The sequence below is a fragment of the Choloepus didactylus genome, chromosome 3 (genome assembly GCF_015220235.1).
Source record: "Choloepus didactylus isolate mChoDid1 chromosome 3, mChoDid1.pri, whole genome shotgun sequence".
In the NCBI taxonomy this organism is placed as follows: domain Eukaryota; kingdom Metazoa; phylum Chordata; class Mammalia; order Pilosa; family Megalonychidae; genus Choloepus; species Choloepus didactylus.
The window spans coordinates 27,680,144-27,696,075 of NC_051309.1; the positions used below are offsets into that span (position 1 = coordinate 27,680,144).

Here is a 15,932-nt window from a genome sequence, read left to right on the forward strand (position 1 = left end):
ATGCCCTTTCTTTAAATCTTGTGCTACCAGTCCATGGCAGATGGTGGGACTGTGGAGGTTTCCTTGTGGAAGCACAGCAAATGTCCATTGTTGGTTTTCCCATGTGAAGGTGGATGCAGTCTGGTTGGAGGGTTCTAAAATACTGAAACAAGCTTTAGCAAGATTTAACACAAAGTGAAATTGGCTTAATTGAGTACTCATATCCTGTAACAAGTTAGCTACTTTCGACACAGCTGCAAACAAAGGAGTTATTAAATTAAGTTTGGTATAACTAACAGTCATTTGCCAGTTACCATTAGTTTTTTTCATTGGCCAAACAGGGCTTTTAAATGACCCTAGTAATTTATACTGATATATTACCACAGTACATCTGCAGGAAGGCAACTTTTGTTGGACCAGAGGATGCGCATGCTTACTTTCCTTAGTTTTAATTTCCCAGTCAGACAGGGGCTTATTATCTTTTGATGAGGAATCAACAGGGAACTGCACTTTAGGGTCCCAGTCAGGGGAAGCTAGGGTATGCCTAACTTGCCCTTTGGACAGCTTATGCCTCCTACTCTAGTGTACTGGAATGCCAGTATTTCTCAACTTTTATCCAGAGCACCTTTCAATTCTACTTGGGTCAATTGCATATCTCTTTCTAACTTCAATTCTTCTTCTAAGTGGCAGACAGCCACATCAACCACTAAGGCCTTTTCTGTAGCTGCACACACAGCCTCCAAGAATGGCCAGGTTACTGCTGCAGCAGCCAGTGGCTTTCCTTTTTCTCATGAAATCCTACTAGTCCTGCAGCCTGTTGCAGAAGGGCTGTTAATCCAGCCAGGGAGTTGTATGCATCTCCATACTCCCTCAGCAGAACCCATTCACCTAGGAGGGTAGTCAGCCCTCCCCACATAGATGTCTCAGGCCACACTGGTATCCCACCCAGGGACTTCCCCTTCCCCTTCCCCAAATTCATGTCATCAGTCACTGGAATTCTGTTAGTCTCCAGGCTGGCATGCCAATTGTCATGGCCCAAGAGGGCTTTTGTTGCCAAAGGACTGAAGAAAGCACCAGACATGTTCTGAGACATGAGCCTTTTCTTAGTAACAGTGTAGGAAGTAGAATCACGTTGCCCTGAATTCGGGAGCTTCTCTGAATGGATTCAGGAGCTGCGCTGAATGGCGGCAGGTTCAGAGCTCAGTGTGAAAATACTCTGCACTTTGGGGGGGGGGGGGGGCTCAATAAGCTGGTTGTAAGGGCTCCACATTCCAGTGTTGATTCAATGAGAGCATAAGGTGGGCTTGCAATATAGGGAGGGATTGACTGTAATCAACAGGGAGGAGAGGAGGGTTATAGATTATCTTATAGATAACTATCTCAGGGAGTCTCAGGGAGGAGGTAGTTATAGATTTCATTTAGACAAGGAGAATAGATCAGACATTAACTGTCCTAGATCAAGCAATTTGCTGTGTGCAGTCTTCAAGACACTTGGGAGCCTGGAGTTCCCACAGTAATTTAATGAATTTTGAAGTATAAAGCCATTGAGCATTTGGAATAAAATTCCTTGTTATTATGGCTTGCCTAGAATTCTTAAGGCTATTAGAAGAACAGCTCATTGATGCCTAATTAGGATCTACACTTTGAAAAATAGAATGTAGAAGTTAGTTTTCTGAAGTCTGGACTATAACATAAAATAGGAGCCAGCAGATATAATTCTTCCTCTTAACACTTTGAGACCACTTATTTGAGGACTCATGGTTACTCAGCACCATACTTTTTTATTATTTTTTTTTAATTCTGATAAGACGTATACAACACAAAATTTCTCATTTCAACCACTTATGTGTGTGCAATTCAGTGGTATCAATTATAGTCACAATATTATACCACTATCACCACCATCCATTACCAACTTTTCATCACCCCAAACAGAAACTCTTTACACATTAAGCAATAACTACCCATTCCTCCTTGCTGCCAACCCTTGGCAACAAGTAATCTACTTTCTGTCTCTATGAATTTGCTTATTCTGAGTATTTCTTATAAGTGAAATCATGCAATCTTTGTCCTTTTGTGTTTGTCTTATTTCACTCAACATATTTTCATTGTTCATCTATGTTGTAACATACATCAGAACTTCATTCCTTTTAATGGATGAATAATATTCCATTGTGTGTAGGAACCGCATTTTGCCTATCCATTCATCTGTTGATAGACTCTTGGGTTGCTTCCACATTTTAGCTATTGTGAACAATGCTGCTATGTACATTGGTGTACAAGTATCTGGCTGAGTCCCTGTATTCAGTTCTTTTGAGTGTATATCTAGAAGTAGAATTGTCAGGTCAAATGATAATTCTATATTTAACTTTCAGAGGAGCCATCAAACTGTATTCCACAGTGGCTGCACCATTTTACATTCCCACCAACAATGTATGAGGGTTCCTGTTCCTCCACATTTTTGCCAACACTTATTTTCCATTTTTTAAATAATAGCCATCCTAGTGGGTGTGAAGTATATCTCATTGTGGTTTTGATTTGCATTTCCCTAATAGCTAATGATGTTAAACATATTTTTATGTATTTATTGGCCACTTGTATATCTACTTTTTGGAGAAATGTCTAAGTCCTTTTACCACATTTTAATTGGGTTGTTTCTCGTTTTGTTGTTGAGTTGTAGGAGTTCTTTTTTATTCTGGATATTAAACTCTTGTCAGATATTTGATTTCCAAATATGTTCTCCCATTCTGTAAGTTCCCTTTTCACTTTCTTGATAATGTCCTTTGATGCACAAAAATTTTTAATTTTGATAAAGTCCAGTTTATTTTTTCTTTTGTTGCTCATGCTTTTGATGTCATATCTAAGAATCCATTGACTAATACAAGGTCCTGAAGATTTTTTTCTGATGTTTTCTTCTAAAAGTTTTATAGTTTTAATTCTTATATTTAGGTCATTGATCCATTTTGAGTTAATTTTTGTATATGGTATGAAGTAAAGGTCCGTTTTCATTTTTTTACATGTGGATATCCAGTTTTCCCAGAATCATTTGTTAAAAAGACCATTCTTTCTCCATTGAATAGACTTGGTCCCCTTGTTGAAAATCAATTGCCCATAGATCTGTAGGCACCACTGCACTTTTGCAGCTTTTAAAAGAGCACTTGAGTTTTAAGTGCCCAGGTGATGTGTAAGACTCTTAGAGGAGTTATCCTAACAATAGAACTAGTTGTGCTTTTCAGATTTTGCCTTTTTATAAGGAAAAAAATGGTACTGTTAAAATTTATTTTCTTTTTTCCTTGCTTACAGACTTCGTATATCATTTAAATGGATGGTTCGAGCTTTCTCTGGATACTTAGCTACGGATCAACTCTTGCTTTTGTGGGATAGAATCCTAGGATACAACTCTCTGGAAATTCTTGCTGGTAAGAATGCTTGTTTGTAAAACATAATGCTGTTTCTATAATAAGGCCACTTCCCTTTCTAATCTTCACCATCTGTAATCCGAGTTTGAGTCTACAGTTATCTGTCATTTCTAATTCAGGAACATTTAATAGATATTTCTGGCTTAGAAGACAAGTACTGAGGTTCTGTGATCTAGATACTTCTGTTTGCCCAATACCAGCCTATTCCTAGTCTTTCTTCTTGGCTCCCAGAAAAGTCCAGTTTCTTTTCCCTTCTCCTCTTTTAATCCAGCCAGGGCTTACTATCTTGCAGCAACTGTGAGATCTGTGTAGCACAGCATGAGGATGCTTCTTTTCTACCCTGGACTCCCCTGGCCATTAGCATTCAGATCTGTGCCCCTTATCAACTACTGTCTAATATCCAGACTGAAACTGGCCCTCCCTGCAGAGCTGAAATCTCAGCTCTTCTAAACCCTTCTTTATACTGAATTCAAAACCTTTTCCTTTTTACTACAGTCTCTGACTCCCACCTTGGTGGCTGAGTTTCCCCTTTGAGGTATTCTCCTAGGCTGAAAAACATTTAGTTGTTTTTTTGTTTTGTTTTGTTTTGTTTTTCAGGAAGCTATAATACATCTCTTATTTAATAATTAAGCAGATCTTACAATGGATATACAGTCAAGGCAATATGATACAGTCAATGTATCTGAAAATATACAAGGCATCAGTTTCTTATTATTTACATTATTTTGCTTCCTTTGTGCAACACAGACTCAGTTATTGATATCATTGGTATTATCAGTAAATTCAAATAATAATGATAAGGTTTTCACAACAATGAATGGAGAATAGAAAAGTTGTCAGAGTGCTGGGCCCAACCTTCCACAGTTGTGTAATGTTGAACAATTTATTTAACCTCTGTGAGCCTTTATTTCCTTACCTTAAATTGATAACAGTGTGAAGTCACATCTATGGGCTATTATAGAAATAGTGCTTAGTTGAAGAAGATGCTTTACTTGCAGAAGTTTCTTTGGTTGCCATGTTAACATGTTCTTAAGTGCTGAGACACCTATAGTAATTGGGTGGCATTTTGAAAGGGAAAGTTGGAATAATAAAATATTGTGAAGTTAATTGTCACCCTGGTACAATAAGAGATATCACTTACTGATGTTTTTTAGAACTCCTGGTGCCCTCTTTCAATTTTTTTTTTTTTAAGCTGTACAATTATGAGTGATAGCAGAATGATCTGCCCTCATCTCTTTTGGCTGAATGGCAGTGATACATATAATCTAGAAAGAGAAGGAATTCTAGAGTTCATGAGGGTTAACTTCTTTTAAATATTTTTGACAGGCAGTCCTCAGCCTCTGTTTGAACACTTCATTGTTCCGTAAACTCTATCCTACCAGGTAGCCCATTTCATTTCTGGATGATATGACTTGTTAAAATGTATTCCTGTTAAGCCAAGGTCATTATCATGTTTTTTTCACTCTTGAATTCCCAATCTCTCCCCAAGGCTATTTTTCCAGGCAAATTAGCCTACTTTTCTACTACCATTTCTCAGGTGTCAGGATTTTAGACTTTTTGCCAAGTAACTGTCCTCTGGGTATGCCAGAAATTTTGTATATAGCTTTTAATATCATTTCAAAAAATCATCAGAGCATGTTAAAGAAAGGGATTCTGTATACAAAAGTACCTTCTAATAGTTAGGGCTTTCCAAAAATAGAATGAGCTACTTTACCCTGAAGGATAAAGAGTTTTTCTATCTGGAAGAAAGGTTGAATTAGAAGGACTTCAAGTGCTCTTCCAACTTAAATGCTCTCATTCTGTGCCTTGTCACCCTTCAGCAAAGTGAAGGAAAAGAGAAATAAATGTATATTGAGTACTGTATTTGCCCTAAGCCAAGCATTCTGCTGTGAGCTCAATTCATTAATTGAAAGGTTACTGTGAATAGGTAAAAATGTAATCCACGCTGTCATATCCATCCACTTTCCCTGTTGGAAAAATACTAGACCATATAAAAATGGAGCTAGACTGATATGAGCTTCCCTGCTATGGAATTCAGAGAGAGAGCCATAAGGGTAGATAAGTTCACATAATATACACCAATTGGTTTGATTATAGCATACATTTTTTCGTATGACTATTTGGGGACGACATTTTTTTGCTCAGATGAGTTATATAATCGTTAGAAATATTTTAGTATCATTACTTTGTGAATTAATCAGAACCTTTGAAGAACAGTTTAAAGCAAAGGTGTCTTAATTGATGATAGAGTTCTTAGAATTAAAATAATGAGAGTGGTTTAAAAGACCAAAAGTAAATATTAGAGTTTTTCTTTCATGTGGAGCATGATTCAGCTGAAAATACCCAAAATATAGATCTTTTCTTCTTGACAAACAAACCAGTTCTACAGAAGGGCTGAGGAAACTGAACATGAAGCAGACAGAAAGGAACTTCTGTGATGTGACACCAAGATAAATAAAGGTTATGAGCATATAAGCATTTTGGATGTTGAGGTCAATTAGTGAACTGCTCTTTTATTCCCACCTCATCCCCATTCCCATCTACCCCTGGAGAAACAATTTCCCACCATGTAAAACTCTTTCCTGTTACAGAAGAAAATCTGGCTAGTCCATCAAGCTTTCATTAACTCTGTTCAGTTATATACCAAAAAGGAAGTAATGATCACACTTCTTAGCTTCTAAAATGTCTTCATATACAAAATATGATTTCATATATTGGGAAGGAAAGAAGTTGTCTGTTCACAGAAATTCTTATAAACCTGAAGCTTGGTCATTTTAAAGTACTTAAGTTTTTTCCTTTTGAAGTAAAGAGTAAATTCTTTGTCCCAGATCTCTTGTATCCTTGTTATATATTGAATAACACTGGCTGACTTGAGTTTTTAAATTTTCTTTGACCACTATCATCTTTTTTTTCTTCCCCCAGAATAGTCCTATCTATTCTATTGCTTTTTTGCCAGATTGTGCAAATTCTTTCGTCCCTTAGAAAATTGTCTGTGCTTCCCAGTCAATGTTGCACTCTGCCTTCATCTGGGGAAATTAAGAGTCCTGTCTCCTGACTTCTACTCCTCAGGCTCAACCACCTATCAGAGTCCAGGTTGGCCAAGCATTATCCTTAGGGCCATCTCTGGAAAACTATTCTGTGGGACAGCAGAGAAGATGAGTCTCAGGAAAGCACACAGATTCAGGGATGAGTCATTAGTGCTTACCTTCAGTCTCCATAATGTCATCACAGTGAGCACAGGCTCCAGAACCAGGGTTGAACATTGTCTCTACTAATTGCTACCTGTGTGACTCTGAGCGTGTTAGCTAAACTCACCGTGCCTTGGTTTCCACATTCATAAAATGGGACTAATAGTATTTAACTCAGGGTCAGTGTAAGAATTAACTACAATTACTATTATTCCATAGTAAAAATGTTTTCAATATATTTGGATATATATTTACGTCAGCTATGCATTATACCTAGGAATCAGTCTTCCAGGTAATTTTAAAGATTCCTTACCATTAATTCCCTATACTTCAAGTAAATGCACTGCCATCACCCGTGGTGGAAAAAAAGGGGCAAAGTCAAGAGCCATGCCCAGCCAGTACTGTCTCCTTATCAGGGATAGCTGCCTCTTCCCTGGGTGCTGCCGTTTTTCATGATGAATCATACCCTCGCATGAACTTGTATGGTAGTTTGTACATTAATATTTTATGTTATCATTGTTCTTTTTTCATATGCATCTTTATAATGGAATCCAAATGTTGTTTTCAACTTAATATATGTTATTGACCTTAAAGATGTCTTATAATGTATTTTTTTCCTCAAAGTTTCTACTTCCTTTTCCTGTAGCCAACATTAATGTCAGTGTTGGGATCAATCCCACAGCAGCCCTCCCCACAGACCCACATTTGTGACACTCTAAGAAAGTCAATGCTGAGTATAAAAATATGAATATAACAAAATATTGTTAAAATATGTTAAGAAAAGCCTCCATTGTCAGATTTCTATCAGGTAGCCTCCTTGATACATATGAAACACGATCTAATATATTTAAAAATCCAGTCGCCATATAACTTTTCAGAAGCACCTTTATTGCACAAAAAACACCTGCTTCAAAATAAACCTTAATTTGTATGACAGTCATTACATCTTCATGCAACTTTAAAACTTACAATTTAAGTTATAAGTATGAAGGAAACAATCTATAAATGGCTTTTATAGATTTTTTAAGACTATTAGATTTTCCTTTTTCTCAAAAATGTGGGATTCAGTTTGTCTAGCCACCAGACACCCTTTTCTAAGGAGTAGGTGATTTCCATTCATCACAAGACCATAACTAAGAATGTGGGTGTGCAGTCATGTAAAACACTAGCCCTGAGCTTTCATAGTTGGTCGTGGGCTTAGCTGTAAATATGTCGAGCTGATGAGTAAGTAGGCGAGCAGTTGAAATAGTGTGCATTCTTTTCCAGTCCTGGCAGCTGCTGTGTTTGCTTTCCGAGCAGTGAACCTGATGGAGGTGACATCACTGGCTGCAGCTGAAGTAAGGATAAGTTTCACTCAGATGGAATGGAAATAGTTCCTGAGAGATTGCCAGCCACAGGCACTTTAGTCCCAGATGCATAGGACACAATTACTTGTAGCCTAATTTTTTAACTTGCTAAGTTAAGTCATAGCAAATGTTCAAATTCCTTCAATACTTGAAAACAATCTTCTTGTGAAAAGGGTCATAAATGAGATTGTAATAGAAAACCATTATAACCATTATAGGAAACTAGTTATCTAGTAATTTTAATAGAAACTATCAGAAATTATATTGTATTCTCTGATTATCAATCATTTTTCCATAGTTATGCTCCTAGAACAAAGAAAACCTAGTTGAGAGGGTTCTAGATGATATAGTAAAGATATGTAGGCTAAAGATGCGTTGGTTGTTTTTAATTGTGAGACAATTATTTAAAGCTTATTTCTTTTCAGTGGCATAATTTGCACCTGAAATATGGTTCAATTAAATAGTGGCTTACCATATTACTCTATTTGTTATCTTTCATAGAAATGAAAATTGTATCCTTAAAATAGCTGCCTACATTCTTTGTTTAAAGGGAAGAGGATGTTTATGCATCTTGCAACTGAATAAACATTAGTTCCATCTCAAAATGATTTCCTGAAGTCCATTACTCCTTCTACTAGTATAAGGGGACTAGGATTCATAGTGTAGGTTTATTTATAGAAGCAAGTTGAAATGTTAGACCTCTTATAAACTCAGGCTAACCTGTATATTTGAAGAAGACTCAAGGCTAAAGTTCAGGTTATTTTCTACTGTACTTTTTAGCGCTCTGCACCTGGACTAACCTTGAGAAATTCAGAAAAGAGAAGAAAAGTTGTAGTTTAGTACAAAGATTTGGACAAATCTGAAGAACTTAGCACATGTATTGATGCCAGGATTATATTGTAATGATGTGTCTGTTGTCCCTTATTTTATAGACTTCACTTTGCTAATTAGAATTCTGATATTAATAATTCTTTTCATTTTTTGTTTCAGGCAGTTCTTGCTGACCTTTCCACTTTAAAAGTTATGCCTCTACTTCAAATTTTTCTGTTTGCTACTGTCACTTGATCTTCGTCAAGTTCACTGACGACACTCCTAGTTTTTCTTTAGAAATTAATCATGAACTATGCAAATTCTGCATAAAACCAAAATTAACCTTTGCATATAAGCCAATAAAGATCATGTTCCCTCCACAGTTAAACCTAAGTAGTTTTTCACTTTTTGAAACAATAACTGCACACCAAATATTGCACTGCATGCTGCTGATTTTCAAGAGAGAAGCAATAGACATAACTTCTGCTAAATTGAACATACTGTGTATCTAATCCTGACTTGTAAAAGGCATGTAACAATATATGCAATAAAAACTGAAGATACTGTAATAAACTTGAAGAGGTAATGTAGCTTCTGGGACAATTCTCTTATGTCAGTTTGTAAATTTATCTCTAGATAATGTATTATTTCATCTTATGAATTGCTCTTCCCTCAGAGCTGTGGGGGGAGGCGGTTGGGGATGTATAAGATAGGATGGGGGATGGGGGGAATATAAGGGAGACCTGAATAAGACAGTGTTTTTATGTTGGAATGCAAATGTACTTTGATGTTTTTTAGCAACTTTTCTCTCATCAGAGATCTTCTAGGTCCCTATTTTATTCCTCCTTTAAAGGTCTCTACTGAGAAGGTCAAATACAGTCGTCTCCATGGAACAGTATTTTATTCTTTACTCTCTGAGAAAAGTCAGAAATGTTGGGGTGATCCCTTCAAACTTCTCAGTTCCATCTCTTGATTAGAAGGCTTGATGCTACTGAAGCCTGTTGCCAGATTTTGTTATTTTGGAAGTATACAAAGAGGGCATCCAAGGGAATGAAGAATCAAAACCATTATCCACTTTTGCTGAAGCTTGATTTAATGAGATTTACTTCTAGGGCAGAGCAGCTGAAGAGAGACTAGAAGTAGGTACTAGACATTCATTCTAGAGCTGAAGGAATTATACAGGCATCAGTTTTATTTTGGTCTTTATTAAAAGTGAAGGGTCTTATTTTATGTTACTTTCTAAAAACCTACTGTTTCAATAACATGGATTGATACTATGTAAAAAAAAAAAAAAGCCCAAAAACTATTGTCTTTTGATTTTAGACTCAACTTATTTCATTTCATTTCATTTCAACAAAACTCTATATTAATAGGAATATACATTATGAGTTGCCTAGAATTTTATTAAGTTTTATTCAAATGTATTTAATGAGTCTTTTATTTGAGAGTATATATTAGAAAGTATATGAGGTTTAGCACAAGAATGCAAGTGTGGCAGAGTTTGGTATAACTAGTTATTAATTTGAAAAGCATTAATAAATGCTTTTATTCACTAAGGACTTGTTTACTTACTGAGGACTAAATTATAATTTATTCTGCAGTTGATTCTTAATGAACCCTGTTTTGTTACTTTTAAAGGTAATACAGTTATAATCACATGCTTCATTCTGTGTATACAAAATGCACATTCATCGAGAGGACAAGCACACACCTCCTTCCCCCACTCTGAGAAAATGACAAAAATGTTAGGAGGAGAGAAGTTTTAAATATGTACAAATATACCCATCCATGGCTTTATTTAGGAGAATATTCAGAAGCCTTTTTAGAAGAGGCAGCATAATAGTCTAGACCACTACAAACTCTAGACTGAGGAGTTCTGGTTCTAGAAGCAAGTCCTTAGATAATCTAGGCCCTCTTATCTGTATTTTTTGGAAGGAGAGGGTAGTAGGAAATTATTTTATCTGCTCGGTTTATCTTGCAGGGTTATGTAGGACTAAATGAGAAAATATATTTGAAAGTGATTTTTTAAAATACAAAGCACTATACAAATATAAGATGTTATTGGTAATTAGTTTTAAATATGCCATTTTAAGGTCAAGCAGTAAAGGATTATGTATAAAGAAATGCCCAACTTTGCTAGCAATTGTATAGTTTTACTCTATAATTTGAGACTATGTCTCTAAAAATGGGACAGACCATGGGATAGCAGATCCTTTCATTTCCAACAGGTGGCTCCAGCCAGTAGTTGGGAATCTAAATCCCAAAGCCAAACCTGGAAAAGAGTGCATTGAGGGCAGTCAGGCTCATTAAGAACTTCATCTCTAACTGCACCTCCTCACACTACTTCACTTAGCTTCCTTTCTCCCTGCCAAGCCATCCCTAACCAAACCCTATTACCCATTCCACATCTGCTCTGTCAGTGAGTGACCGGTGATACATAGTTCTCGTAGTCTTGGTGGTTGGCATTGATGGTGAAATTGCCTAATTAAGACAGATTGTATTTGGCTCTTCTGGATTTCAAGTCACCAACTGATGAAGGAAAGGGTTTACTGAGCAATCTTTTTGATGAGAATGTTTTGGTTAATACAGTGTCCTGGCTAACTGAAATTTCCAGCTCGACTTAACTGTGCAACACTCCCTCACACTCAGCATGTGCTCTCCTTCCTTGTTTCACAGGGAAAGTAAGACTATTTGGCTTGAGCTCCCTCTACCTCAAAATTTAGCTTTATCTACCGACACTTATCTCCTTCCTTCTTGTCTCAAGAAGTATCTAATCTATTCCTACAGTTTTCTAAATACAAATTTGATTGTATTACTTCTTAGCTTAAAACTTTCAACAACTCCCATTGATTAAAGGATAAAGTCCAGACTCTGTAGCATGGCAGGAAAAAACTCTTCACAGCTCAGTCTTTCCATTCTTCTGCTCCCACACTGATCCATTATCCTGTACTTTTGCCCACCAGATTACATGCCCATTCCTCAGCCAGCCATGACCATTTTCTTTTGACTGACAGCAAAAACCTTCCCCATTTTTCAAGGCCCCACTAAAAAATCTCCTGTCTTGTGAAGATATCCTGGAGCCTATAAAACAGAAATAAATTATGTCCTTCTCTTTGTTCTCATAAAACTGTTCATCCACTAATATAGTGCTTTAATATAGGGTGATAGTTTTTTATATACATATTCTAATTCTCAAGTCACCTTATTTTTGAGTCAACTTTCATTGACCAATTCTCCAAGTATGGAAGATGCATGAAGAAATTTGCCCATATGTGTTTGTATCTCCTGACTTGTACCGAAAATTATTGGGATCTATTTTTCTTAAAGCATCATGTAGGGTCTGTAGCTGCAGAATGTTGGAATGGAGAGAGTAAAAAGCTGCCCTGTTGATGTTATAGATCCCCAAATCACACTCCACCAGTCTACCCCTGGACCACTTAGTTGGATGAGGCAGAAGATTCTCTTTTTAGCAGCAACAGAATCCTCACTGGTGGTAGTCATTTTACCTTATGGAGGATCCACTATAACATGGGTATCACTATTTGGTACAGAACCCCTGTCTACATGTGATCAAACTAGAGGAATGTTTTTTAGTTTTTGAAAATCAAAGATACAACTATTACCTTACAAGGTTGAATTTTTCTTTGTTCTGGACATACTAAACTACCTGAAGTTCCTTATACAGATGGTATGTCTCTCCCCTTTGGCCCTTTGCCCACAAAGCTCCTTCTACTTGGAATGCCTTTTCTTCTCTCTTTACCTAACTCCTACTTGTACCTCAAAACCCAACTCAGGTGTTGCACCATCAGGGGAGACTGTTCCTCCTAGAAGTTCTCCTCATACCCTAAATTTATATAAATTGTATCATAATCAGGAGTTACTTGTCTTTCTCTTCCACTAGACTGAACTCCTTAGAGCAGAATGTTTTATTTTTTGACTTTATAACTCTAGAACCTAGCATAGAGCTTGCCCCATGATAAGCAGTAATATATGTTCGTTGAATGAACAGATGAAGTCATCTAATTTAATTCACCCATTTTACTGATGAGGAAACTTCCTCAGTTCAGAGCAATGACTCGTCCAGTGTCATGCACCAATTTTACCCACCAAGCTGATTTGCGGAGTTGTCTGTGGAAGTCAAAAAGGAAATGATATTTTGAGAGGGAAAAATGTAGAAACTTCCACCTACTCAATTTTTTTGTTTAAATCAAATTTATTGTAGTATAATTTACACACAATAAAATGCATACATTTTAAGTGTACATTTTGATAAGGTTTGACAAATGTATATGTCCATGCACCCCCCACCACCACAAGCAAGGTATAGAACATTTCCATCACCCAAAACAAATCCCTCTGTTCCCTTTCCCATTTGATCCCCCACTCACCCCAGGCAACCACTGATCTGCTTTCTGTCTCTAAAGACTAGATTCATCTTTTCCAGGGTTTCATGTGATATGAATCATACTTGTACTCTTTTGTGTTTGGCTCAGCATAATGTTTTTCGAAGCATCCATATTGCATGTGGTCAGTAGTTAATTACTTTTTTTTGCTGAGTTGTATTACATTGTGTGAATATTTCACAATTTTTTTTATCAACTCACCTGTTGATGGACACCTGTGTTTCCAGTTTTGTTGTATTATAGATAAAGCTACTATAAACATTTGTGTACAAATCTCTATGAGGACATATATCTTCATTTCTCTTGGGTAAATACCTGGGAGTAGGATTGCTGGGTCATATGATAAGCATATGTTTAACTTGCTAAGAAACTTCCAAATTCTTTTTTGAAGTAGTCGTACCACTTTCCATTCCCACTAGCAATGTGTAAGAATTCCAGTTGCTCCAAATCCTCACCAACCTTGGTGGTATTATCATATTAGTTAACCTAATAGGTGGTTTTAATTTGCATTTCCTTAGTTACTAATAATGTTGAGCATCTTTTCATACTTAGTTGCCATTTATATATATTCTTTTATAAACTTGTCTACTCAAATCTTTTGTCCATTTTTAATTGATTATCTTATTATTGAGTTGTAAGAATTCTTTATTGTGGATACAATATATGATCATTTGCAAAACTTTTTCCCAGTCTGTGGCTTGTCTCTTAGTTTTAACTATCTTTTAAAGAGCAAAAGTTTTCATTTTAATGAAGTCTAATTTATCCATTTTTTTCTTTTTTGGTTCATGGTTTTTGTGTCCTATCTAAGAAATCTTGGCGTAACCCAAGGTCACAAAATTTTTTCCTGTGTTTTCTTATAGAAACTTTATAGTTTTAGCCCTTACATGTAAGCTTATGATGATTTGTTTTTTTGTTTGTTTTTTGTTGTGTGTGTGGTGCAAATTTAGGAGTCAAAGCTCATGTTTTTGGAGATGCATGTAAAGTTGTCCCAGAATCATTTGTTGAAATGTTTATCCCTTCCCTTTTATCTCAGCACCTTTGTCTAAAAATCAGTTGATCATATATGTGTGCACTAATTTCTGGACTCTCAATCCTGTTCCATGGATTTATGTTTATCCTTATTCTAATACCACACTGTATTCGTTTGAGTACTTTATAGTTAATCTTGAAATCAGGTAGTCTTGAAATCAGGTTGACTTGCAATCACATCCTCCAAAAGTGTTCTTTGTCAAAATTATTTTGGCTTCTCTAGCTTCTTTGCATTTTCCAAATAACGGAATTTTTCTAAATCCCATTGGGGCTCTAATGGAATGGGATTAAGTCTGTAGATCAGCTGGGGACTATAACTATTGAATTAACAGAATTGAGTCTTCCAATTTATGAACTCGTTATATCTCTTCATTTATTTATGTCTTAATTTCAGTCAACACTATTTTATAGTATACAGTTCTTGCACATATTTTGTTAAATTTGTCCGTAATTATTTACCTTTTTTTTAAACCTTCTTTTTAATTAGAGAACTTGTAGGTTTACAGAAAAATCATGCATAAAATACAGAGTTTCCATGTACCACCCTATTATCAACATCTTGCATTAGTGTGGTATACTTGCTACAATTGAATGAACATTTTTATTTTTGTACTATTAACTATAGTTATTTCACATTTTTATTGTAAATAGTATTTTAAAATTTCAATTTCCAATGATTTGTTGTTAATATCTAGAAATAAAATGAATTTTTATATTGACCTTGTATCTTGAGACCGTGCTAAACTTACTACTTCTAGTAGCTTTTCTTGTAGCTTCCTTAAGATTTTCTGCATACAAAATATGCACCTATAAATAAAGACAGTTTTACTTGTTCCTTTCAAATTTGTATGCCTTTTATTTCTTTTTTTTTTTTTTTCTCTTATTCACTGGCTAGAACCTGCAAGAGAATATTGAATAAAAGTGTTGCAGCTTGCCCCATTTCAAGTTAAATGTAATTCTTTCTTGAATAAATGCAACAAATATTTTTAAATATATATCAATGTAGTAGTTTGGCCAATTAAATGATAAAATCATGGGGTAAAGTGAAGCACACATATTCAGTGATATACAGTGAGTATATCAGTGAGTATATCTCCCTGTATACAGGGGAAGAGTGATATACAGTGAAGATAAATTTAGTAAGTTATGTTGCTGATCATCCAAACAGATTCTTCAAATCATCCTTTTAACTTAAGCAGTTAGCTTCGAGTATTATCAATACCTTTGTGATGTTAATTACAGAATTGTTTTGTATTACTTCTTCAAGTATTCTTTATCCTTAAAACTTTTCTCTTAAATATGTGGATGCATATTTTTATTCCACAAACTAAATGCTTACTCTGAGCAAGGTACTATGTTGAGCACTCAATGATTATGTGTATTTGTGTTCACTTTTTCACTAACAAATATAGTAAGAGAAATTACTTATGGAAAGAGTCTTAGCACCTCCTTTTCTAAGTAATGGTGCCATCCCTCCCATGGTATGAAGAATGTTCTCCCAAAGATGTCCACATCCTGATCTCTGAAACCTATGACTATACTACTTTATATGGCCAAAGGGGCTTTGCTGATGTGTTTAAGTTAAGACACTTGAGATGGGGATACCATCCTGGATTATCAGCTGACCTCATTGTAATGACAAGGGTCCTTAGAAGGAGGGTGCAGTAGGTTGAATTATGTACCCCAGAAAAACACATACTCTTAATCCATTATAGTGAGTGTGAACCCATTGTAAATAGTACCTTTTGAAGATGTTAT

At 35.8% G+C, this 15,932-nt stretch overlaps 1 protein-coding gene across 1 annotated transcript in view; it reads left to right on the plus strand.

Annotated features, from left to right (window-relative positions):
• TBC1D19 (TBC1 domain family member 19) overlaps positions 1-9,332 on the plus strand; it is a 208,704-nt gene extending 199,372 nt beyond the window's left edge. The window contains 3 exon segments of the mRNA XM_037829534.1: positions 3,283-3,398; positions 7,853-7,923; positions 8,923-9,332. Coding sequence (XP_037685462.1) covers positions 3,283-3,398; positions 7,853-7,923; positions 8,923-8,997 — 262 coding nt within the window. The 3' untranslated portion in view covers positions 8,998-9,332.
• The last annotated feature ends 6,600 nt before the right edge of the window (positions 9,333-15,932 follow it).